Source organism: Pseudophryne corroboree, chromosome 8, assembly GCF_028390025.1.
Source record: "Pseudophryne corroboree isolate aPseCor3 chromosome 8, aPseCor3.hap2, whole genome shotgun sequence".
Taxonomy (NCBI): domain Eukaryota; kingdom Metazoa; phylum Chordata; class Amphibia; order Anura; family Myobatrachidae; genus Pseudophryne; species Pseudophryne corroboree.
Window position 1 is genome coordinate 314,492,786 of NC_086451.1, and position 26,866 is coordinate 314,519,651.

At 41.0% G+C, this 26,866-nt stretch overlaps 1 protein-coding gene across 6 annotated transcripts in view; it reads right to left on the reverse strand.

Annotated features, from left to right (window-relative positions):
• AFF2 (ALF transcription elongation factor 2) overlaps positions 1-26,866 on the reverse strand; it is a 741,379-nt gene that overhangs the window by 27,814 nt on the left and 686,699 nt on the right. For all 6 annotated transcript variants that reach the window (XM_063937401.1, XM_063937398.1, XM_063937399.1 and 3 more), the window contains 4 exons: positions 24,982-25,053; positions 24,539-24,632; positions 16,680-16,729; positions 11,252-11,466 (listed from right to left, as the gene is read on the reverse strand). In XM_063937401.1, the coding sequence (XP_063793471.1) occupies positions 11,252-11,466; positions 16,680-16,729; positions 24,539-24,632; positions 24,982-25,053 (431 nt within the window). The remainder of the gene's footprint in view (positions 1-11,251; positions 11,467-16,679; positions 16,730-24,538; positions 24,633-24,981; positions 25,054-26,866) is intronic.

Sequence of the window (26,866 nt, forward strand, 5' to 3'; positions counted from 1 at the left end):
AGCGCAGTGGAGAATGATTTCAACGTTGTGCAAGGTTCTGCAACCTTTTGAACTTGCCACACGTGAAGTCAGTTCAGACACTGCCAGCCTGAGTCAGGTCATTCCCCTCATCAGGCTTTTGCAGAAGAAGCTGGAGGCATTGAAGGAGGAGCTAAAAGGGAGCGATTCCGCTAGGCATGTGGGACTTGTGGATGGAGCCCTTAATTCGCTTAACAAGGATTCACGGGTGGTCAATCTGTTGAAATCAGAGCACTACATTTTGGCCACCGTGCTCGATCCTAGATTTAAAACCTACCTTGGATCTCTCTTTCCGGCAGACACAAGTCTGCTGGGGTTCAAAGACCTGCTGGTGACAAAATTGTCAAGTCAAGCGGAACGCGACCTGTCAACATCTCCTCCTTCACATTCTCCCGCAACTGGGGGTGCGAGGAAAAGGCTCAGAATTCCGAGCCCACCCGCTGGCGGTGATGCAGGGCAATCTGGAGCGACTGCTGATGCTGACATCTGGTCCGGACTGAAGGACCTGACAACGATTACGGACATGTCGTCTACTGTCACTGCATATGATTCTCTCACCATTGAAAGAATGGTGGAGGATTATATGAGTGACCGCATCCAAGTAGGCACGTCAGACAGTCCGTACTTATACTGGCAGGAAAAAGAGGCAATTTGGAGGCCCTTGCACAAACTGGCTTTATTCTACCTAAGTTGCCCTCCCACAAGTGTGTACTCCGAAAGAGTGTTTAGTGCCGCCGCTCACCTTGTCAGCAATCTGCGTACGAGGTTACTTCCAGAAAATGTGGAGAAGATGATGTTCATTAAAATGAATTATAATCAATTCCTCCGTGGAGACATTGACCAGCAGCAATTACCTCCACAAAGTACACAGGGAGCTGAGATGGTGGATTCCAGTGGGGACGAATTGATAATCTGTGAGGAGCGGGATGTACACGGTGATATATCGGAGGATGATGATGAGGTGGACATCTTGCCTCTGTAGAGCCAGTTTGTGCAAGGAGAGATTAATTGCTTCTTTTTCGGTGGGGGTCCAAACCAACCCGTCATTTCAGTCACAGTCGTGTGGCAGACCCTGTCACTGAAATGATGGGTTGGTTAAAGTGTGCATGTCCTGTTTATACAACATAAGGGTGGGTGGGAGGGCCCAAGGACAATTCCATCTTGCACCTCTTTTTTCTTTCATTTTTATTTGCGTCATGTGCTGTTTGGGGAGTGTTTTTTGGAAGGGCCATCCTGCGTGACACTGCAGTGCCACTCCTAGATGGGCCAGGTGTTTGTGTCGGCCACTAGGGTCGCTTAGCTTACTCACACAGCTACCTCATTGCGCCTCTTTTTTTCTTCTTTGCGTCATGTGCTGTTTGGGGAGTGTTTTTTGGAAGGGCCATCCTGCGTGACACTGCAGTGCCACTCCTAGATGGGCCAGGTGTTTGTGTCAGCCACTAGGGTCGCTTAGCTTACTCACACAGCTACCTCATTGCGCCTCTTTTTTTCTTCTTTGCGTCATGTGCTGTTTGGGGAGTGTTTTTTGGAAGGGCCATCCTGCGTGACACTGCAGTGCCACTCCTAGATGGGCCAGGTGTTTGTGTCGGCCACTAGGGTCGCTTAGCTTAGTCATCCAGCGACCTCGGTGCAAATTTTAGGACTAAAAATAATATTGTGAGGTGTGAGGTATTCAGAATAGACTGAAAATGAGTGGAAATTATGGTTTTTGAGGTTAATAATACTTTGGGATCAAATGACCCCCAAATTCTATGATTTAAGCTGTTTTTTAGGGTTTTTTGAAAAAAACACCCGAATCCAAAACACACCCGAATCCGACAAAAAAAATTCGGTGAGGTTTTGCCAAAACGCGGTCGAACCCAAAACACGGCCGCGGAACCGAACCCAAAACCAAAACACAAAACCCGAAAAATTTCAAGTGCACATCCCTAACAATAATAGCAATGGTATATAATACTAGAGCTGCCACCATAGCATGCAGTTTAAGGGACAGAGCAGAGCTGCTGCACATGTCCAATGGTAGCAGCTTCTTCTATCAAGTTTGCTGTGTGTGTGTGGATCTGAGTCCTCAGTCAGTGCAATGGACCAGAGAGTAGCTACCAGGAAGAAGAGACAGGAGCCTTACCATGAGGTGGGAGAATGTGTGATTAGAAAGTGCAGTACTGATTCTATTATTTTTGTGTATTTATTTATTATGGTATGTTCAACTTTTTCCTGACCTCTTATTAATAATATTCACGTTTGTTTGATACAGCCTATATTAGAGACCATATATAATGTCAAATATTAATACTGTATTCCATACAGTATCCAGTGTATAAAAAGACAAATCTTTACATTAATGTCCAGGGTCGTTACCAGGCTCTACCGCACCCTCAGACTCCCGCACTTGTTCCACTGTTCTGCAGAGAGGGATATTGTGGACTGCGTTTGCCACTGTATAGGTCTAATGGCAAGAAATGTGCAGAGCTAGGAATATACACAGAAATACATAGGTCCAGCAATTATTTTAAAAAAAGCTAGTACTGGTCACCAGAAAATACTCAATGTCAATGCAGCCAAGATTCTAGTGTGCAACAGTCAAAATAATCTGTTATTTGTATTTAACATAATAAAAGGAACCTAAGGTGAGACTGTAGTATACATGGATGGGGTACTTTAGATTTATTGTTGTCATTATACATATAATGAGGTTGATTCAAAGTTGGACACAAGTCGGCTGCAGCTGTGACCATATTGTGTGTTTGGAAACAAATGCAGATCTTTGCTTACATACCGAGTTGTAAAATCTATGCGGTCACATCACCACCACTATCCATCTACTTGTGAAAGTAACCATCATTACTCTCAGTACGGACTTGCACCAGACTTTCCTTGGTGCAAGATATCCTTTGAAATTAGACAGATCTCTGTATATACTCCACTCTGATATCCCACAATTCCACTTACACCCTCCCGACACAACCTCAGATCAATTAGTCTATGTGAAAAGCGTTAGTGCCTCCCATCCAGCAGCAAGTGAGATGCAACTGAGATGTGTACTACTCTAAAATGCACGTACAGTAGATAGGTGCGCTTGGCTCCAACACGTTCACAGGTGCAGAAATGTGTAAGACTATCTGAAAAGCAGACTTTCCTGCACTAGTGAAGGATATATAGAAAATACAAAGATGTAAGGCACAGTCTTATGCACTTGTGCACAGTCTTATGCACTTACTGAAAACACTCACTGAGAAGGCCACAACAAAACAGTCTTTTGTGAAAAACAATGGACACCACTTCATCAGCTTGCACCACTTACTAAATGTAAGTCATTGCTCCTTTTCTTCTTAGGTACAGATGTAGCCATGCTCATCTCACAGTGATGCGGCATGCTGCAACACGGGTTACTGCGCGGAATTCCAGGCTATGGCTATATGCAGCCAGTGATTGCTTCATTAATTCCTTATTGAATTCATAGCCTGGCATTCCATGCAGCAAGCCGTGTTGCAGCATGCCACATCACAGTAAGATGAGTACATCTGTACCTAAGGAGAAAAGGAGCAATGACTTACGTTTAGTAATTGGTGAAGATGAGAATGGTTACATCTGTAGTTCTTGCCATTTTTCTACATACTATTAAATGCTATATATTCTTATCTCTTATTCACTTAATTTCATTATTTACAATGTGGAAAAATCATTATAGAGTAACATACCTATATTGAATTTCTTTCATTATATCCTATTTAATATTAACATCGATCACCTTCAAATGTCTCATTCACTATATTTTATTACTTTTTAAGTATCTTTGTTTTTTGCAATATTCTTGAAAAAATTTGCAGATAGGAAACTTCACGGGTAGTAGAAAAATTATTACTTTTACACATCATGGGGATGGGCTTATATTGTGTGCTTTTTCTTACATCCCAGTGGTACATAAAGGCAGATTTATTAAGCTTGGTGAAGTGATAAAGTGGAAGGTGATAACGGACCAACCAATCGGCTCCTAACTTCCATGTTACAGGCAGGGTTTGAAAAATGACAGTTAGGAGCTGATTGGCTGGTGCTTTATCACCTTCCACTTTATCACTTCACCAGGCTTAATAAATCTGCCCCATAATTTCTTATTAACATGATAAGTGGATATAGAAAATTATAATTATCATGTCTAGAAGCCATAGGCCCCTAAGTATTACCTTTCAGACATGTGCAACAAGTCTGAATAGACCGCTTTTACACACAGGATCCCACTAACGTATCCGCTCTTGCATAGTAATCCCTCCTGTAATTGGCTTTTGCAGTCTGTTATTAACGCTACTAAGAATGTTCAAAATTGTCTCACTACAAGCCAAAGCAAATATACCCCATCATGTTCAACAGGGTTCAAATGCTTTTTCATGGTTAAATGGTTACTTCACATATTATTTTATTATGCTTCCATGTGTATGTCAAATTCAACTCAAATACAGTAATGTTTACTAATCATATTATAAGTAAAACACAACAATAATAATAATAATAATAATAATAATAATAAAAAAGTGCTGCATAAATAGGCAGAAAAGACAATAATAATATTTTTTACTGACACATTTTATTATCTTTTAACAATCAAATACATTGTAATAATGTAAAAGGCTTCTAGTCAGTTTGGTAATAGAACAATATTGTATATAAATATATTATTATAGTTTTATACATTGGGATCCCTTCATTTAATCCAACCACAGAACAACTGGATGTATGGTAACATAAACAAGGGCAGGTTGGACATACAGTAAGCAGCTATTCAGGAGGAACAAATTCAAAGGGGCCATGGTAACTCTGGTCATCTGAGAGCCAGATGCAGAAAACATATGTGGTTATGAGCCAACAGGTTTATCTGGCCTCATCTATCAAATCCAATCTGATCCGATTATAAATCTGATGACGCGGGGCTACTCTTAAGATAACAGACCGTGAACAACCTGGCAGTCTGAATTGATAATTCTAGTCTGTGTAGGATTTTAGAAAAGCTAAGATAGATTTTACTTGTTCATTTTAAATGTTTTTTGTTTTTTTTTATTTACAACAAATCTAACAATTAATCTTATTATTTTTTTATTGAACATACTTTTAAATAATCACTCACGCTAAATACGAATTAACACAGGAGCTAACATTTTCACCTTGTGTGCTTTTATGTTACTCTAATATCATATATTTTAATTAATTTCAAGCTCGATATTTAGCATTATAACACACTGTGCTAATTGCCAGATTCATAATATTTCATTTTAACATCAAAACACCCTACTGTGGAAATGCTTGTAGGTTTTCATTGGGTTTATGCATAATGCCTATAATTATGTCATTAATAAGATGCAATTTTAGATTAAGCTAGTTTGTATTTTTTTTTTTTACTAAACTAAAAACAAAAATAATATTATGATTAGGGATGAAATTACGTAGCTGATAAACCTATGATACACTTTGTGCTAATTGTTTCACCCTTCAATACTAAGTACTAAGATCTGGGAAAATTGTTATAATCAATAAAATAAACCCAAACTGTAAGGCTACAAACTCTGTAATGTAACAATGCTCAAAATAACACACTAGGGGTTCTTCCTTATTCTAGTTTATTCTCAAAAACATGATAAAAAATAAACAGGCCATTTTGTGTAAATTCTTAGGAGGATAAAACAAATTTGAAACTATTGAATAAGTTACTTGAATTTTATAGTATTCCCTATTATGTAAATACTGAGACAAACTGGGGAATATAGCTCAGTAGAGTGTCTAGTGGTACAGTGTTTATGTGCTTGAATCAGTGAACACACACAGCATTTCAGGCTCAGTTTATAAATGAAATCTACTGTCAGCATATAGAAATAAAAAAACAAAAATAGCCTGGTACTCACTCAGGACACTTGCTCACTTTGTGACCCCTGTGTAACAGAGCAGTAAGTCTACAACACAAAATCTCAGTCCTGCCTGCTTCTGGCTCATCTTGGCCACAACTTCAGGGCCTGGCTTGGCTTCCACAACTTCATATGCAGAGTTTTATGGTCCTCCCTGTTTCCTGGATAACTGGGCTCTTGCCTGCTACCTGGGCTGTTTCCATACAGCAGCAGCCACAATTGTCTGCCACAGTCCCTCTAGGACTATCTATTATTTTTACACAGAATTTTATAGCTCAGCTAGAACAACTCTGCCAACACTAAATCTCTCTACATCAGGGGCCTAATTCAGAACCTGACAATGTTCTGTTCATTTTGCAAAGTACCATTGTTCCATACATTGTGCATATGCAGGAGCTGATTCCACATGTGTAGTATGGGTCCTGGGTCATCGGTAGGAGAATGTACGATGATTGGCAGTCTACAGGCATTTGGGGTCGGAAGGGGTCAGCAATAGACTCGGTTTCCCAAAATAGAGACATGTCACCTCTGTTTTTGGGGAGTGGCGAGGCCAGAATCTTAGTCTTCTGATGGAGATTTTCTGGCCTCTTTGTAGAAGCTGCCACTGCTTGTGTGCCACCATGGGTCACACAACCGACCAATGGAGATGCACATAATCTGATGCTAGATCCTAGGATGCAGCACTGGATCACAAATGCATACAGGAGGCGGCTACTTTTATCAGACGCCTCCAACTGCATTACCATATCTATGGATCACTGCTATATCCAAGGAAACAGCAGCAGTGCACACTCCAACCACATCTGAATCAGGCCCAAGGTGCAGCCAAACTATGGCCCACCCCCTGCTAGAGTCCAGACCTCACCCTGTCTGAGATTCCTCCAGGGCAATGGATAGCTCTGTCCAGACTCTGGAGGTAGTTTAGCAGCTGCTTGTGGCAACATGGCCTGGTGATGCCACAGTGGGGCCAAACACCTCTTAAGCTGCACATGACCTTACGGAGTGAGAACTGCAGTTGAGAAGCAGGGACTTGGCAGCTGCAGCAGCACATGGACAGAGTCTGACAGGTAAATACAGTAACTCAAGGGGAGGGACTGTGGTATGGCACTTAAGAGGGAGAGATTGTGTGCTGGCACTTAATGGTGGGACTCTGGGCTGGAACTTAACAGTGGAAACTCAGGGCTGGCATTTAACAAAAAGGACAGGCCTCTAAGGAGAGAGACTGGGCTGGCACCTAAAGGGGAGATTCTGGGCTGTCATCTAAAAGGGGAGACTTTGGGCTGACACACCAGGGGGTACACTGACTGTTATATAAAGGGGATGCTCTGGACTGACACATAAGGGGGGACACTGGACTGGAAATTTAGAGGTGGTGACTGTGGTTAGCACTTAATGGGGGAATCTCAGGGCTGGCACCTAAGGGAGGTATTGGGCTGGCCTTTAAGGGGGGAGACTCTGGGCATGCGTCTAAATGAGGAGATTCTGGCCTGGCACCTAAAAGAAGAGAATTTGGGCTGGCATATATGGGATGCACACTGTATTGGAACATAAGGGGGTTCTCTGGGCTCACATACAGTGCCTTGCTAAAGTATTCACCCCCTTTGCATTTTTCATGTTTTGTTGCCTCAAAACCTGGAATTAAAATGGATTGTTTGAAGGTTTGCTTCATTTCATTCACAGAACATAGCTACAACGTTGAAGATTTTTTTTTATTGTGAAGCAAACAACAAATAGGACAAAATAACAGAAAACTTCAGCGTGCATAACTATTCACCCCCCTAAAGTCAGTAAATTGTAGAGCCACATTTTGCGGCAATTACAGCTGCAAGTCACTCTATGAGCTTGCCACATCTTGCCTCTGGGATTTTTTCCCATTCCTCAAGGCAATACTTCTCCAGCTCCTTCATGTTGGATGGTTTCCACTTGTGAACAGCAATCTTCAAGTCTGACCACTGATTCTCAATTGGATTGAGATCTGGGCTTTAACTAGGCCATTCCAACACATTTAAATGTTTCCCCTTAAACCACTTGAGTGTTGCTTTAGCGGTATGCTTTGGGTCATTGTCCTGCTGGAAGGTAAACCTCCATCCCAGTCTCAAATCACAGGCCGACTGAAACACGTTTTGCTCAAGAATATCCTTGTATTTAGCACCGTCCATCTTTCCCTCAACTCGAAACAGTTTCCCAGTCCCTGCTGCTGAAAAACATCCCCACAGCATGATGCTTCCACCACCATGTTTCACTGTGGGGATGGTGTTCTTGGGGTGATGGGATGTGTTGGGTTTGCGACAGACATAGCGTTTTCCTTGGTGGCTGAAAAGTTAAATTTTAGTCTCATCTGACCAGAGCAACTTCCTCCATACATTTGGGAAGTCGTTCACATGCCTTTCGGCAAACTTAAAACGTGCCTTCTTATTTTTAACACAAAGTAATGGCTTTTTTATGGCCACTCTTCCATAAAGCCAAGCTCTATGGAGTGTACGGCTTATTTTGGTCACATGTGCAGATACACCAGTCTCTGTTGTGGAACTCTGCAGTTCCTTCAGGGTTACCTTTGGTCTCTGTGCTGCCTCTCTGATTAATGCCCTCCTTGCCCGGTCTGTGAGTTTTGGTGGCCAGACCTCTCTCTGCAGGTTTGTTGTGGCACCATGTTCTTTCATTTGAAGATGCATGGATTTGATGCTGCTCCGAGGGATCATCAAAGATTTGGATATTTTTTTATAACCCAACCCTAACTTGTACTTCTCAACAACTTTATCCCTGACTTGTTTGGAGAGCTCCTTGGTCTTCATGGTGTGATGCCTCTTGCTTAGTGATGTTGCAGCCTCTGGGACCTTTCAGAAAAGGTGTGTTTATACTGACAGATCAAATGACACTTAGATTGCACACAGGTGGACTTCATTTCACTAATTATGTGATTTTTGAAGGTAATTGGTTGCACCAGCACTTTTGAGGGGCTTCATAGCAAAGGGGGTGAATACATATGCACATGCCAATTTTAAATTTTTTATTTATAAAAATTATTTTTTTATACATTTTTCTCATTTCACTATACCAACTTAGACTATTTTGTGCATATCCATCACATAGAATTCAGATAACAAAATAAATAAATTACAGGTTGTAATGTAACAAAATAGGTAAAAAGGTACTTTAGCAAGGCAGTGTATAAGGGGGTGGCTCTGGATTAGCACATAAGAGGGGACTCTTGGCTGGCACATAAAGAAGGCTCAGGGCTGACACATATCAAGTGGGGGCTCTGGGCTGGCAATGTAAGGACATGAAGGTGCTCTGAGGACTGAGGCATATACAGTGGCATGATGGAGGTTATCTGAGGCAGGCATATAAATGGGCATGACTGAAGGGGCTCTGTGTAGCATATTACCATCTGGGGGCATTACAGTGTGGCATATTACCAATGTGGGCATTGCAATGTGACATTACTTGTTTAGGATATAATCAATTAGGGCATTACTGTGTGGTACATTTTCAGTTGGGGCACTACTGTATGGCCTATAATGAATTGTTTACATGGTTATGTGGATTATTATGAATCTTATCACAGTGAACAAATACAGAAATCTAAAATCATTCAAAATACATTTATGACACTAGATATTTTATTAGTTTTAGAGTTTCCAAGAATAAAATGCACTGCACACACTGCACCCATTACAAATACACCAGTGTGGGTACATATATATGTGTTTAAAACCCCAGGAAGGTGTTTATAAATGATTTGGTAAGAGCTATTTTGGCTTCTGTTAAAGTCGAATAAGGGTTCTTGGGTTTATGGATTGAGGGTGAAGGCAGGCGCCGTCCATTAGGCCTAATTTGGGTCTTTAGGGCCTTATAGGTATATTCAATTCCTGTCGGAAAACTGCCGTCTTATCGGAAAAATGGCAGTTTCCGACTGTTTCAGGTCGGAATGGGATCTGACCTACTCAATGGCGGCACATTTTTTCCGACAAGTCGGAAATTCCCAACTTGTCGGAAAGCACGCAGATCGGCGGTTTCAGCCACCGATCTACGCGCGTTGTCGGAAACGTGGCTAAATCCGCCGGTTTTTAGCCCCGTTTCCGACAATGTCAATCCGACTTTAACAAAAGTCGGGTTGGCATGTTGGGAACGGCCAAATCCAGTCGGATTTGGCCACAGCATTGAATACTCACATGTCAGATCCTTTCCATCTGAAAGGATCCGACATGAATTGAATATACCCCTTAGTCTCAGAGAAGGCTAATCACTGTTTAGTCAGAAATGGAGAGACTAGGATTTATGTTTATGATTTATTTTTATTTTTGAAATTAAAATAGCTGAGTGCTGGACATCCATGTAACATATATATATATATATATATATATATATAGATATATATATAGATAGATATAGATATATAGATATATATAGAGATCTATCTATCTATCTATCTATCTATCTATCTATCTATCTATCTATCTATCTATCTATATATATATATATAAATAACACGAATAGTCCTGCACTCGCATCAATGATGTTAGCAACAGTGCGGTGCTCCTAGTGGGGACCTCCCTAAATGGGTAGACCCACAATATTTAGAAAGAGTCCAACAATGTGGAGGTGCACTCGTCCAGTCAAAAGGTCTCCAGCAGCTTCAATTTTCACAATAACTTTATTTCAGTTGATATCAGGCTTATTGTGGTCGACGTTTCGATCCTCAATTTAGGATCTTTATCAAGACAAGCTTCCGTATACAAAATAATTTGAAAGCATCACATATTGATTATCAGAAAAAATCAATGTGTCGTATTCAGACAATATAATGGCTGTATGGCTTAAAATTCAAACGACAAGTGGAGATTAAATGCAGTTACTTAAACTCTCAGTCATAGAGCACATCAGAAAACAAAGGTAATCAGTCAGGGAATCAAATCTAACCCACAAGACCTCTACAGCCACACCAGGTGTGGCTGTAGAGGTCTTGTGGGTTAGATTTGATTCCCTGAGTGATTACCTCGGTTGTCTGATGTGCTCTATGACTGGACGAGTGCACCACCACATTGTTGGACTCTTTCTCTCTCTCTCTATATATATATATATATATATATATATAACATTTTAATGTGTGGTTTGGGTGGATTGGGGAGCAGTATTTCTCCCAATTTTCCAATCAAGTTGTGAGGTATACATCATACATAATGTATAAATAATGTATATTTTCAGCTTTCAGTCTCTCTCAGGGAATTCAATTTTCCCTAATACGTTTGTTAGTGTTTTTAGCTACCTGCCACTAATGGAAATAAAGATAATTATATAGAGAGTTTTCATAAGTAAGCACTACTATTACAGAATCAGGTACATACCTTTATTTTCTCTTGTAAGTTTGTCAGCCATGTCCCAGTGTTCATAACTGCGCAAGACGTTGTTGGTGATATTAACATGACTGGCAGCCATGTGGTGTATGCGCTGGGGGATAGACACTGTGCCTGTGGAAGAGGAGCCTGGTACTGAACTGCTATTTCCCACAGAACTTGCTGGCGATGGACTCAGTGACATTGGAGAAGGGGTTTCTGTATTCCTAAAACAAAGTAATATTTATATGTTAGTACATTTATCTACTATTTGTTATATGTAAGCATATATATGCTATATAGTTATATAGTCAGTGTTTTGCCACTTATAACCTTGACTTGGCTTAAATCCAGTTGAGGGGCTTAGGCATATGCTGTATGCACACTATGAGAGAGCATTAACCTGGGCAATGCAACCTCTAAAAACTCCTTTTATTGCACCTACAGTAAGTGCAATTCACCCATTTCATTTTTTATACTTAATGACAACCCCAAGCATAGGGTTAACGTCGTATCTAAACTGTATTTCCTACGGGTACAGTGTATATCCAGGGGATAGGAGACATGTCCTGGGGCAAGCTGGAGAAAGTGACCTGTGGTGGGCCAACACCAGCAACATGCTAACAGCACAACAATAGCCAATTGCAGGAGATAACCATAATAGTAGCTAGCACCTGTATCGTCTGGCAATATAATCATGGCTATGCCTGTAACTTCCAAATTCTTAAAACTGCCACGTAAGCCAGTGACAGCCAGCAGACAGCCAAAAAAGCACATATGGGAATGCACAATGCTTGGTAGCTAATGGGCAGCCTTACAGAAATCCATAGGCACCTATTATTAATACTGATATGTTCAGATTCTTAATTTTATAGTACATTAATGATTCAGTTCTGACCCTGTACTTTAAAAAATAAAATAGCCAGTGGGACAATTGCCCTCTGTTCACTCTGCCAACCCTTGTCTGTAATGATTACAGTACACGTTGGCATATAAACCTTAAAATTGCAGATAATGGTTTAAAAAACATACATGCCCAGTTCCCAACAACAAAATGCTTTTAGAAGACTTTTCTCTGTATCTACATTTATATAATGTACATCCAGACAATAGCCATGCGGGTAGTCAAATAAACACATAATAATGATGGAAATAAAAATAATAATATCATTTTAAAAAATAATATTATATAATTCAGCAAGGCGTCTCTATTCAGTAATAAAAAAGAGACTGTTGTTTTCTGTTCAGATTCCACAATTGCACAGAGATGATTCACAACGCTAAAAGGTTTTCCTTTTATTTCTAATCACAGTACCTAAAGAAGAAATAAAAAAAACTTCTCATCCTTCTAAGAGGTTATTTATTTTCCCCTATTCTTCTTGTTCCATGTTTAAAGAGAGAGAGCGAAAGACCTCTGGCATCACATAGTTATAATGAATTTCTACCTGCTGCCAAATTCTATCAGTGCTACTGGTGGCCAGGAAAAAAAAACTCAACAGATAATACAAAGCCTATTATTTTAGTATTTGGGAAAACCACAATGGCAATTTCCTACAAACACAGTCTACACGATAGTCAAAGTGCAATTCATAAAAGACCCCCGCCACGTGTTATTGTCTGCAGAAAGCAAGGAAGAATTACAAACATTTCTATACAATTCCTTCGGAAATGGAATGGGAAATTGTCGGTAATTACAGATGAATCCTTACATACTGTTTAGAAATTTTTAAAGGCATGTGTTTGGTGCAGAACTAATGTTGATTACAGAGGTGCATTTAATTCTAGATGAGGAGATTAGCAATCTCCTGGTGACAAAAACCTGCTGGATATTAACAGGCGCTCTCTTACATACACAGGCAGCAGGATGTCAGAGCTCTACAAACTGCTTCTGAATTATACTTGATAATTCAGCTCCCTGAAGCAAGCCGGACTACTTTCTATATGTCACTTACTGATACAGAATTGTTCCAGCCACTTCTAATCTATGATTCAGCCAAATGTATGGGCATTCGTATGTCCTGAGACTATGCCATGAATTTTTTGTTAATATTAGTGACATCATTTTATCTTTAAATCCAATATTTTATTACATTGTGCTCAAGTAACGTGTTACCATGCCATATATTTAAGGAGAAAATACAGCATGGCGGTCAAGCCTAACTTTAATGCAAGGAATCCAGAAGTATTTTCTCAAATGTGTACTATTATGCCACTACTATTATAATGCTGCACTCTGCATTGCTGTGATATTTTTTTTGCTTTGGTTAATGATTTCTCTGGGAGATGAGAAGGGTAAATGATGGGGCAGATTCAATAAATCATGAGGGTCCCATCATGTGATGTGTGGCTGTGGACATACCGGGTTATTATGAAAGGAAAATCAGTCCACACATATCCTCACACACTGTATCTTCTCTTCCCTCCCTCCTACCCCCGTTAAATCATTGTTGTGTGGCCATATCATGCAGCCCAACGAGAACCTTTGCAATCTGGTTCACAACTATGCAATAGATAGCACCTATCCTTGTGTATCAATGTCTATTTCCCTATAGATTGTAAACTTGTGAGCAGGGCCCTCCTACCTCTATGACTGTTTGTTATTACCCAGTTTTGTTTTATAATTATTTCCAATTGTAAAGTGTAACAGAATTTGCTGCGCTATTAAGAAACTGTTAATAAAATCTCCCTGTTATTTTTGCTTGCACCTCTATGGGGATTGGGTACAAAATCCCGGCAGCTAGTATCCTGCCGGCAGGTTACAGACAGTGGCATTCCGATGGTCAAAATCCTGACAGATCCCGGTAAGTAATTTAACGCTAACCCTACCCCCTTCCACCCTGCAGCCTAACGCTAACCCCTCCTCCCCCCAATGCCTAACCTTACTCCTGTACTTACTTTCAGGATCCATCAGGATTCTGACCATTGGTAACCCGCTGCTGGAATTCTGACTGTCCTGTCCACATCCCCTCTATGAGCTGCCACTAAAAGCAAGCATGTTTTACTGCATGGATATAGCATGAGAGATTTCTTCTCTATTGCTAACAGAAGGAATCGATTGGTTGTATGAGAAGTCAATAATGCCCAATATTTAAATAACATAAAACACCCAATAATGCACTCTTCTTTATTCGATAATGAGTTATATACAAGAGATGCGGGCCAGTCCATTTTTGCTGATTTTGGTTCTAATTCATCGGAGGGTCTTGGTTTTGAGTTTGCATAAACCACCTCACTGTGTTTTAGTTTTGGATCCTGTTTTTGTTTGTTTTTTTTACAAAGAAATGTATAAAAACAACTAAAATCATGTTATTTTTTCCGTCAAAACCAAGTCCAAAACCAGAAATTCGGATTTAAAATTTGAATTACGAACTGCGGGAAGATTCGAACAGGGACTCAGTTCTAATCTTCTAATCTGGGCAGGGTTTTGGTTTAGTTCAGATCCACAAAATTCGGATTGTTTTGAATTTCTGGAGTCATATGTTACTCCTACTATAGACACAAATATTGTTCATATGTAAAGCAAGAATTATATATTATATAATTATAAGGCAGTGTATTTAAAAAAATCATTGTCAGTCTTACACCCACTGTCCGATGAAGCGAACACCTCTGTGAAACGTGTTTGCAGAGTGACTTATTAGGACTTTTTGCATTTTATGATTACTTTTGCAACTAAAAAAAACATTGCAATATATCTTAATTTTGTATTAGTTTATATTTTATATATATTTCTAAAATTATTTTTAGATATTAATACAGTGCAGTTAAATTATAAGAGCCAATACAAATGCAGGAAGTATGTACCCTGATCAGTACTGTAACTAGGGTGGAGCAGGTGGGGCACATGTCCTGGGTGGCAATTTTTGCTTGCATAATCTTGAACTTTCTACCCCTCCAAGTGTGTTTGATTATTCTCAATAGCAAGGTGTTTACATTTAGAGAATTCAGACTGCAATCCTACAACCACCCAGGCAGATTAAAAAAATCCACACTACAGTCAATAGTTTCTCATATATGTAAAAACAAACACACCACAAACATTTCTGAACACTGATAATACACGGTCGAGTCACATTATTAAGACCACCAGCTAATAGCCAGAGTAACCACTGTGTGCAGCACGGAAAGCAGCTAGATGGGGCGAACCGTCATTTTAGACACACATCTGGTAGCACCCAGGTTCATTTTCACGGTGAACTGCTCCATGGTAGCGCATCGGTTGGCCCTCACACACATTCATAACCGACGTTCACCTCTCACATCAATGGCACGTGGTGCCCCACAGTTTCTATGTTGGTTATTCGCAATGGCACCATTTGTCCAGTCATTATAAACCTTCAGCATGCAAACAGTTCACAATCTACGCTGTTTCAGAAATACTGCCTACCTTGGCCCGAAAGCCGATAATCATCCCTTTTTACAACTCAGATAAATTGCTCCTTTTACCCATGACGGCAATGATATGTGTGCAGACATCCTATTGCACACCTTATAAACCCACCAGGCCCACACACTACACAAGACGTGCTTCAAGGACTACGCATTGCCGACATCAAATGTAGAGGGTGGTTATAATAATGGGACTCAGCCATGTATTTAATAGCAACGGACTGGGTTATGGGAGAACAACTTTGTAAATATGAAGTACTAATGGTGTACTAGGTCCTCTTGTCACAAATAGTTCTAAAGGCTCAGTATTGGATCATGTGGCAGTCTGCCAGCATGGATACATATGTGACCCCTGTAATCAATGTAGAGTGTAAGGGTTTAAAAAATATATGTAACTCAGAGGCCACTAAATTGGCTCTATAATGAGGGCATGTCTGTTCATAGGCACTTCACTTAATGAAGGGTACGTTAGTGACTCTAAGGGCTCTCCCATATACATTTTGCGCCACATTGGGCTAGTTGAAATTATATCCCTTCATCATCGTCAGTCATTTGGAGCATAACCACGGGTTATTAATTTTCTACATTCTTTTCAGGTGTAGGTATATTACCATTAAAAGAAGGATTGATTCCTTTGATAATTGCCTGATTAAGCGTCTTCCCATTTCCACCACTGATATAAGTTCTATTTTATTTCACAGCACTGACCGTCAATAAATTATTCATTGGTCTTTCATTACAGAACCAATCGCTGAAAATCACTGCTATGGAGGTTAACTTTAGTTTGACTTTCTGAAATGACACAGTACTTGCTATCTAATTAACAGCTCTTTTATGACTATCATTTGGTTTAAGGACCAAATTGTTAAAGAATTCTAAAGCCACCTGCATTAACGTTTTAGACATTTTGGGCAGCTGATTCTTGACTTTCAGATATATTCATCTATGACCCGAAAACTGACCCTCCTTCCTTGGCCATCAGTGTTGTATTTTACTCAGTAATAAATCATTTTTAAGAAGGACCACTTAGAAAGAAAAAAGAAATACTTACTTGCCATTGCCTTCCCATGGCGAGGGCGCCTGTGAAGACTTCGATGAGTTCTGCATTAAATAAAATGATAATGAACATATATTAATTTTGACCACCAATTGCTGGTAAAACTGTGTAAATCAGAAAAACACATGGGTATTGAAACATTAAACTACTATTAAAGTATTCTTGTCAACAGAATGCAGCTAGAAATCTGCTACTGTACATTGGCAGAGTTGTTAGTATGGTTTTTATTGAAATATATTGTTATGTTTATTGAAGACAATTATGCTTACTTATAATTGCATGCATTTGCAAGAATTCAGTTACAGGCTATAAATTTAACAAGATGGATTTAGAGAGCACCTGTCATTTATTCAGCAACACTACAGTATAGCATGTATGCATGCTGCAGATTTATTTTTAGCAATTGTGTTTACATTCAAAAGGAACAAAACTCTATTCTTTACATATTCCTTCCCTTTCCTGCCCATATTACATTCCTCTTCCAGAGATGGTTTGCAGTACAGGTGGTTTATTGCTAAAACGCAGCTGTTGCTATATACCTGCAGTCACAGAAGTACTCATATCCTAGGGAGGTGGCAGAAAGACTTGGTACATACTGTAACTACAGTATCTTCTGAAAGGAATAACGGAGAGTGGAGCATGCAAAGTAGAGTGGTTGTCTTCTAAATTCAAATGCACTTGGGAAACAATATTCCTGAAAAATGTACTATACTGTAAGGCAAAATTGTGATAGAGTAATACTGAAATAATGGATCGGTCTTCTGTAGGAGGGAGACAAACTAAACCGAAATAAAGCAGTTTCAAATGAATCAACTTGAGATTATTATTTTTATGAGTAACAATAAACTACTGATAATGCACAGAAGGTATAGGGCCTTATTAGGACCTGCCCACAGCGCAGTTTGCCTACATCATCAAACTGTGCACAGTTGGAGCAGCTGCGAGTGATGTCATGCAGCTGCTTCGAATATGCTCCCAGCAACGCCTGCTCGACCTTACACATTGTGACCTCATCCAGGAAAGATGCGGCTGCAATGTGATTGTAAATGGTGGGCGTTTGCGGGGCGGCAAAAGAGTGTTGCAGGGGCATGGCTGGCCGAACAGTTGTGTGCTGGGAGCATATTCGAAGCAGCTGCATGACATCACTCGCAGCTGCTCCAATTAAAAAAATGGCAGCGGACCACCTGACAGTTCACCCAGGGTGCGCTGGCAGGTGTCAACCTTAAACCTTCCTAGGTGGCCTTGCCTTGTGCTGGGCGACCCCAGCATGTGAGGAAATAGACAAAGATCTATTCAGTGATCTGCGTCCATCTCTGATTAACCCCCATAGTGTAGTGTGTACATATATAGCCAGCTTGTTCTTGGCCAAGCCCTGACATGACATCACCAGTCATCACAGATAGAGGAATACAAAGCCAACCAAGCTTCCAATGTTGTGTCCTAACCAGACAATAATGTCACAGAAGCATCAATGTAGGTAACCAAAAATGGAAGAAGACAACACCACTGAATACCAAAAACAATCATACAGGTTGTGTGCAAAGGTACAGGTAATGTTTTAGTTCACACAAAACCTCTATGAAGACATCCCTCAACCACAATTGCCTGTGTTTGTATGAGTATATACAGGGGCATAGTGTAGCCAGAAGTCTTGTGGGCCCATAACAACATTTTAAAGGAGCCCCTTCCCCCTTCTAGAGAGACAACTCTCCATAGCAGTTGTTAATTTATGTCCCCATAGTAGTGTGTTAAGTTTAGGCTGGAAATACATTGGGGATAAAGCCCTGGTGTCCCCCAGCACACCGAGCTGTACCTGTACCAAGACATGAAGACTATATATATATATATATATATATATATATATATATATATATAATAAAAATCCAGAGGTCAATACAGTTTGCAAACGTATGATAAGCCACCAGACCCCGACAAGGCTCCTCGGATGCTGGTGGTCCCTAACTCTAGGTCTGGGCCTGGGGTGTAGAACCCTACAAACCGGCAAAGGCCAGCTAACCCCAGGGCAGCACAACACGAGAAGGTAAAGGGTTAGTATGTTTTAATAAAGGAAAACAAAATCTATATACAAAAATTAATATACTAGTGAAAGTGTAATTAAAAGACCAGAAGGATTAATATATGTGTTAAGGGGAATCTAAATAAGATCTCGCAGTGTAGCACATATATAGTCTTTCATGTCTTGGTACAGGTACAGCTCGGTGTGCTGGGGGACACCAGGGGTTTATCCCCAATGTATTTCTAGCTCAGACTACCCCCTCCCTTTCGTGCACCTGAACTGTATTTCCTAATTGATTTGAGCAACTTACATTTTGTTCTGTTAAGTTTAGGCTACAAGGGAGGGTTAGGTTTAGACTGCTGGGGGTGGTGGTTAGGGTTAGGCACCACGGGGGAGGGTTAGACTTGGGGGGGTGGGGGGTTAGGCACTATTGGGGAGGGTAAGGGTTAGGATTAGGTTGCGGGAGGGGGGGGCTGCAGGTAGATTGGGTTACAACTAGATGTCAGTATCCTGAGCGTTGGGATGCCGCTGTCGGTGTTCGGACTGCCGTCATCCAAAGCGCCGGGATCCCGTATCCATCCCTAATATATTTGTATGTGAATCTGGCTCTGACACTAGCCACTGCCTCCCCAGCCATTTACTGCACTTTAGTGCGTGTCACTGTATCAGAAATATTACCAGCAGAATCAACTCTTCGACCTGTCATCTCATCAGGACACTGACCTGAAGATGTGGGTCTAGCATCAACTGTCTGTAGTGGACTAAGGAGGTAACATTTTCCATTTTAAGAGAGTTCTGCTGGGTACACACTGGCAACAATTGACCACATTTCATGTTACAATCCTGAAATAACCTTAAGAAACTGTCATTTTTGCTAACAGTAAGACACATTTTATAGGGTCAAATAATGGATAATGGATATTCGCATTGTGATAATTTAGATAAGATTGGTTTAAGACAATCAGGTGTTGGAATCTCACACTGAGTTTACACTGAGTTTATTGTGGTCATTTGAGTTGTATAAAGTGGCAGCTGCACCAAATAATTAGCATATTGCAGGTCATTCAGGTACACTTGGAGGTGCTATCACTGCTGCTTCCTTGTGATAGTGCTGTATGGTGATGTAGTAGGAGGCGTCTATTAAAAGCAGACGTCTCCTGCTGCTGTAGTGATCCAAGCAGCATCCTGGGATGCAGCATTAGATCAGGCACCCAAGCCGCAAAAGCCACCCATCGCAAAGGCCAGGAAATTACTGGCCTCTTACCTCCCCCTAAATGGCAGCAATGTTCCGTTGCTGCCCCTTCCCCACCCCGAAACGGCATCAGACTGTCAATCAAAAAATATTATTTATATATATATATATAATATTCGCTCACACTGCAGCATGTGTTGTATGCCGTAAAAAAATGGGCCCACTTGCATGCACGTGTGCATTGCTAGCACCCGTAATCCCATAGGATTTCATTGGCCAAACGGTGCCGCAGCCTTAAGCATTGTGTCTGGCACATGCACAGAAACTGGCATGCTGCAGTGCGCTGCAAGCAACAATGAATGTGGACACATCTGTAATAGCATCTGAAAAACTGATTTCCTGCTGTTAAATTGTATTACTGTATTTAAGTTGCACTTAAAGGTATCCCGCTGCATTGTTTAATCTTACTGCTGTCATACTGTAACAACATGCTTGCTGTGACGCATGTCATTATGTCCTCATCCATCCCCTTCCCCTTCCTGCCAATACAATGGTACAAATCTCATGAATATGTCATGTAACAAGGCAGCGATTCCCACACCCAGCTGGCGATCACCCTCCTAGGATCTCATAGAGGAGAGACAGAAAAAGTAGGCAAGTATCCATAAATATGTGAGGAAAGTGGAATCTCTCTAAGGTGAAAAGCTGATTATGTTTTAGCCTAAGAGAACATTTATGCTCCTCATGTTGTCCTTGTTTGCTTGAAATATATTTAAAGAAAGGCCAAATGCAGCTACAGCAGTCTTTAGAACAATGCTCAAATCAAGAACTGATATGGCTACTTATTGGGGGAGGAGAATATGAAAGAATAATGAGGAACAGGACATGGCAAACTTTTGCCTTAATTAACAAATGGAATAGCAGAAAGCCTGAATGAAAGCCACACAGCAGATGAAAGATAATAGAGGGTGGGAGTTGTGTAATGACAGATTGTCAAGCATCAATACAGATGTGTCCTCATATACTTGGCCTGAAAACGATGTCTTGCATGAGTTTGCCGTAAGCCATGCTGAGTGGTGTAGTGTCTTTTTGCACACATTTGCATCAAATTTGCGCAATGCGTTGCAGCAAAACTGCTTCACAAGACTGCACTGATTCATTTGTTATGCAACACTTGTACTGTATATCTGTGTACAAGTGAGTCTGAATCTGTATACAAAGCGCAACAGAACTTGGACGGAGAAAAAGCCGCAGCCTCTACATCATAGAGCTTCTAATACAGATTCAGACCAATTCGCAGACAGATATACAAGTGGCGAATATCAAATGAATCCAGTGAATCGGTTTTGTTGTATCGTGTTGCGTTTAAGATGCAAATTCAGGCAAAAAATATGCAAAAAAGTTGAGTCGTCCAAGACCTGGCATGCAAAGAAGAGGAACAGTGTATGGGGACACATCTGATATGATTAAAGGAAAATAAATAGCTTGATATTGTGCCCCTCTTGAAACCAAATCTTATGAGCCAATCCTATCAGTTCTGGGTTTGCAAAACTCGCATACTGTATATACATTGGGGGTAATTCAGACCTGATCGCAGCAGCAAAATTGCTAGATAATGGGCAAAACCATGTGCACTGCAGGGGGGGAAGATATAACATGTGCAGAGAGAGTTAGAATTGGGTGGGGTGTGTTCAATTTGCTGCTGCGATCAGGTATGACTTAGGCTCACTGTGTGAATGTGCACACCGGAGAAATTCAAGATCAAATCAGAAATGCTAATATGTGGGCTTCACGGTGAGGTTATGTGGTGGGCTATTTCAGCAAAAAGCAATCTCGAAGAAGGGCATGACAAAGTAAGGAAACCATCAAGTACCCCCCTCAAAAAATCACAATGGAGATAGCAGGAGCATATACAAGGTTTATTTGCCAGTATTAGAGATTCTTGAAAAATAAAAAGTATCATATGGATGAATTTTACATTTTTTATTAATTGTGAAAAACTGATAGGCAGCAAATGATTTTCAGCAAATTAAAGTCTTTTCGGTATTATCGGGTACAGAAAATGTCTGAAAAGTGATTTTCATTTTTTTTTAACAAGTCGGAGTTCAAATCCCTTTCCCATTCATATAAACCCCAGATAAATCCATTATTGACCATTTTAGAGAAAATAACCTGAAAATGTACATGTCTTTATTGGCCAAATGCATGTTTATGCATTGGGAAGGATGTACAGATGTGTCCACAGACTTCTAGCCTCTCTGCACGATAAACGGCCTTTCTAGTCATGCCATGCTGTGGCGTGACTTGGTAGTACTGAGCATTTTTTTGTGCAACCTTTTCCATTAAAATGCATCTTGTTTGCAAAATGATTTGAACAGTTTGCACAAGCAGAGTCTGCTGATTAAAATTATATGTGGCATGACTGAGGTGGTCATTCCGAGTTGTTCGCTCGTTGCCGTTTTTCGCAACGCAGCGATTAGGTGGAAAATGCGCATGCGCATGGTACCCAGCGCGCATGCACTAAGTTATTTAACACAAAACTTAGTAGATTTGCTGGTGTTCGTGCGGAGCTTTTCAGTCGCACTGCTGATCGCTGAGTGATTGACAGGAAAGGGGCGTTTCTGGGAGGTAACTGAGCGTTTTCCGGGAGTGTGCTAAAAAACCCAGGCGTGCCAGGGAAAAACACAGGAGAAGCTGGAGAAATGGGGGAGTGGCTGGCCGAACGCAGGGCGTGTTTGTGATGTCAAACCAGGAACTAAACGGACTGAGGTGACCGCAATCTAGGAGTAGGTCTAGAGCTACTCAGAAACTGCATGAAAATTTTTAATAGCAATTCTGCTACTCTTTCGTTCACAATTCTGCTAAGCTAAGATACACTCCCAGAGGGTGGCGGCTTAGCGTGTGCACTGCTGATAAAAGCAGCTAGCGAGCGAACAACTCGGAATGAGGCCCTATATTCTGTGTGCGACTGTGGCTGTATCTGCATATGAAATGCTATGCTACAGTATTTTCCTAGATAACACAGTAACCTAGCATTTCATATGCAGATACAGACGTGGTCCCACAGAGAATATAGGTATGCCACATACAATTTTGATCAGCAGAGTCTGCTTTTGTATCTTATTCACAGAGTGAAGTGAATAAGATGCATTTTGCATAAAAAAAGGACACCCGATGCTAACGGAGTTGCACGGGACCTGTCAGTTTACTCACGCATGGCATCTCCAACTGCGTGACGTATTGAGGCAAGATGTATGAGGACACATCTGTATCAGGGGATCTGAACTTCTGGCATTTTCATTTTAATATTAAGATTTTTCCTATCTTTCCACTTCCTCGGGATGCTGCACAGAAACAATGGGTAATGCCCTCAGAATATGTATGTTTTGAATTGCAAATGCAATTTATGTTGCGAGGTCACCATGAGAATGGCTCGCAGGACCTACCAAGATTGACCCCTAAGTCTTTTCTAATTAATCTGGAATAGATGCAGTCATTGGACAGAGAGCAACTGAATCTGTGTTTATTATCATGATAAGCAGTGTCCAACTGTGCTCAAAGGCCATCCGGGGGAAAGCAGTGGTAGAGGCCTAAGCTTATGGCGTGTTGCTAGTCACCAGAGGAGGTGTGGCCAGCCACCACAGAGGGACTTAGCCCACAATTAGAGAGTACTTAAGGGTCCCATACACTACAGTGACATGTCGGACCCTTATGTCGCATACGATTTCCCTTGTACCGCCCGGCAGCCTCCCGGGTGGCAGGATCACATAGGATACATTGTATGTGGTCCTTTTGCATATGACGTATCTTATGCGATCCCAGCCATGCCTGCAGGAACCGACATATCACGAGTGCAGCACTAACGACCTAGGGTCTCCGATACGATGCTCACGGATCGGATGGGAAGTAAAACACATCCGATTTGCCACTTTCCATTTGATTTATCGACCCGAAAGGTCGAAATCGGATGAAATCGGGCATTATCGTTCTAGTGTATGGGGCCCTTTAGCCTGCAAAAAAAACAGGGAACCTGACCCAGACAGTATGGGGGTGAGTTCCTTAGGCACTGGGGTCCACTGTGGATTTACCAGGTGCACCTGTAGGCCAGTCCAGCCCTGTTTATAAGAAATATTAAATGTTTGCTGATGGCTACAAACACTGGTAAATCATAGTTAATACCTGAATGAAGTTTCCGACAGCCATGATAAACCTGATTGATGATTGGGACTGTAAGTAGTTTTTTGCCCAAGAATGCAGAGTTTTGGTCTGGAAGGGACAGACTGGCCATCCAAATCATTGTTTTTGTGGCCAATGCACAGTAAGTTCTTCCTGTCATGCAATAAGCTAATTATATTTTGATTTTCTTCGCATATTTATACACTATCCCTGAAGGTTCCTGATTTGTATATAATAAACATAATTTAAAACTTTCTTCTACTGTAGCTAGACTTTATATAAATATGCACACTGCTCTTCTTTTACACTATCAGCTTATACTGTAGCTCTTTATGATGAATGGTTATTGTTATTAACCAGATTTTTTAAGTATCGACATTAAACGCAAGGCTGTACAATTAGTACAAGGATAACATGCATTATATACAAGTCAATTATCCTTTTCACAAAACTAAGTACAGAAATTACCTTAAAATATTCCATGAGCGATCTGGAGTATTTCATAGCATGGTCCTTCTTTAATTTAAACATTCTCAAGTAGAGCAGAGATAGGCATCGGTAGCTGCAGTAATTAGAAAAGGATTATGTAAATTCCAGTGTTTTATAAAACCTATAAACTGTACAAAAGCAAAAATTATATTTTTTGTGTTATAATTTCTCTTCTAAAAGAAAAATTGAAACATACGAGTAAATGAAATAAAATGGAAAAGGCATTAAAATGCCATCTTGATAACAATATGAATCAGCATAATAAATGTTTAGTCAGCTGCTAAAAGAAGCCATTAGTTATCCTTTAATGGTTTAATGGAAAACAAGAATAATGATCTTCTTTAAGCAGCTTATGCTTTTTCTGTGTTTTTAAAGTGTTCTTGTGGATTATGGCTTCTTTGACACTGTCTCTGCGGACTCACCATAAAACGGCCAGCTTTTTTTCCCCTTCACTGGCAGTCGAACTTGTGAAATTCTTCAGTCTCATTGCATACCTGTATAAAAAGAATGGGACAATAAGGTTCAACAATGCCCATATTTCAGCGCTATATATTAAATCTTTTGCTCACGCAAGGATTATTCAATGAAATGGCTCAATGGGGTATATTCAATTGAAGTCCGATCCATTCCGACATTCATTTGTCAGAATGGATCTGACCTGGGCTATTAAAAGCATTATCAATTCGACTTTAAAAAAAGTCGAATTGAGATGCAGGAGCCAATCGGGGGAGAGCCGCGGACGGGGAGAGCAGCACTACAGCGGCAGCTATATAGCCACTGCTCTAGCGCTTCTCTCCCCCGTCTGCCCACGGATCTCCCCCGTCTCCCCCCTCGTCTCTCTGTCTCTCCTTGTCCCTCCTCTCCACGGCCCCGCATCACAGCCGCCTCTCACGGCAGCGTCCACCCGGCTCCTGCAAGCGAGGTCCCGCTTGCTGGTGCCGGGTGGACGCTGCTGTGAGTGGTGGCTGTGACATCCTCCTGCTCTCCCCGTCTGGCTGCCCGCGGCTCTCCCCGTCACTGCTCCCGCATCTCACTTTGACTTTTTTTAAAGTCAAATTGAGATGTTCGAAAAGGGGGCCAAAACCGACCTGTTTTCGACATAAGCACGTGGATCGGCAGCTATTCCGCCGATCCACTTGCTTTTTGACAAGTCGAATTCCTCGTCTTGTCGAATATATTGAATAGGTCAGAACCCCTTCCGACCTAAAAAAGTCGAAAACTGACGTCTTTTCGACAGACGGCAGCTTTAGACTTCAATTGAATATACCTCAATGTGTACAAATGTTAGTAAACCCACAGATGTGTTCTCATACACCTAGCGTCTATACGTTATACGACGTGGGATGCCTGGAGTGAATGAGATGCTTCACGAGTGGTAGCATACCATATCTATATTTTAATGTAGCATTTCACTCACACTGCAGAGTGCAGACACAGCGAAAAGCCACTCACAGAGTACCAGTGATACCGGACTGCGACTTTAACCACACAGGCATTCATTTAAACACATACAAGGTCACAAATGAAGTACAATGGAATTTGGCATGAAAAAAAGCCATGGCCGCTGCATCGGAGTCCTCTTCCTGTCAATCTCCGTGCGATCGCTGGTGCGTTCGGAATTTTCGCACCATCCCGCCACTGACCGGTGATCCCCCTTGCTGTGGTCCGTTGCACCTGCACATTGCGGTGCATACGCATGTGCAGTTCAGACCTGATCGCAGCCTGTAAGAAAACGCACAGCAGCAATCAGGTCTGAATCGGCCCCATAGTCTGGGGCATATGCCGCAGGAAAGTGGTCAGTAAAGTGGCAGGGACATGATGATGCAATTCAGTGCAAATTGCATCATCAGCCACCTGGGCCACCCACTTTCATTTGGTAAGTGGGCAGCTGCTTCCGGGATGCCGTGAGTGCCACCGAATTTTCGTGAGCAGGCAAGTATGTGAATATAACAACATTCAGCAAGGCTACCAGAACAGAAAAAATACTACACAGAGCCTTGTAATTCCACTATCCCTTGACTGTGACACAGCAGTAGAAATTGTGCTAAAATGCATCACCTCCAGAATTAGTAACTGAACTGTGATCTAAATACAGTATGACGATCGTACAAAAAAATATATTTTTTCAACTAATATACCTCTATACAAGTAATATTAATATCTTCACACATCAAATGAAATCACTCAATTAATTAATGTTACAGTTCTTTACACAGGACTTCATATTCTCAGCAGTACAGAAACTGCAGAGGAACAAAGGTAATGTTTTATGAATATTCACATAAAATAACAGTAGTATATTAGAGC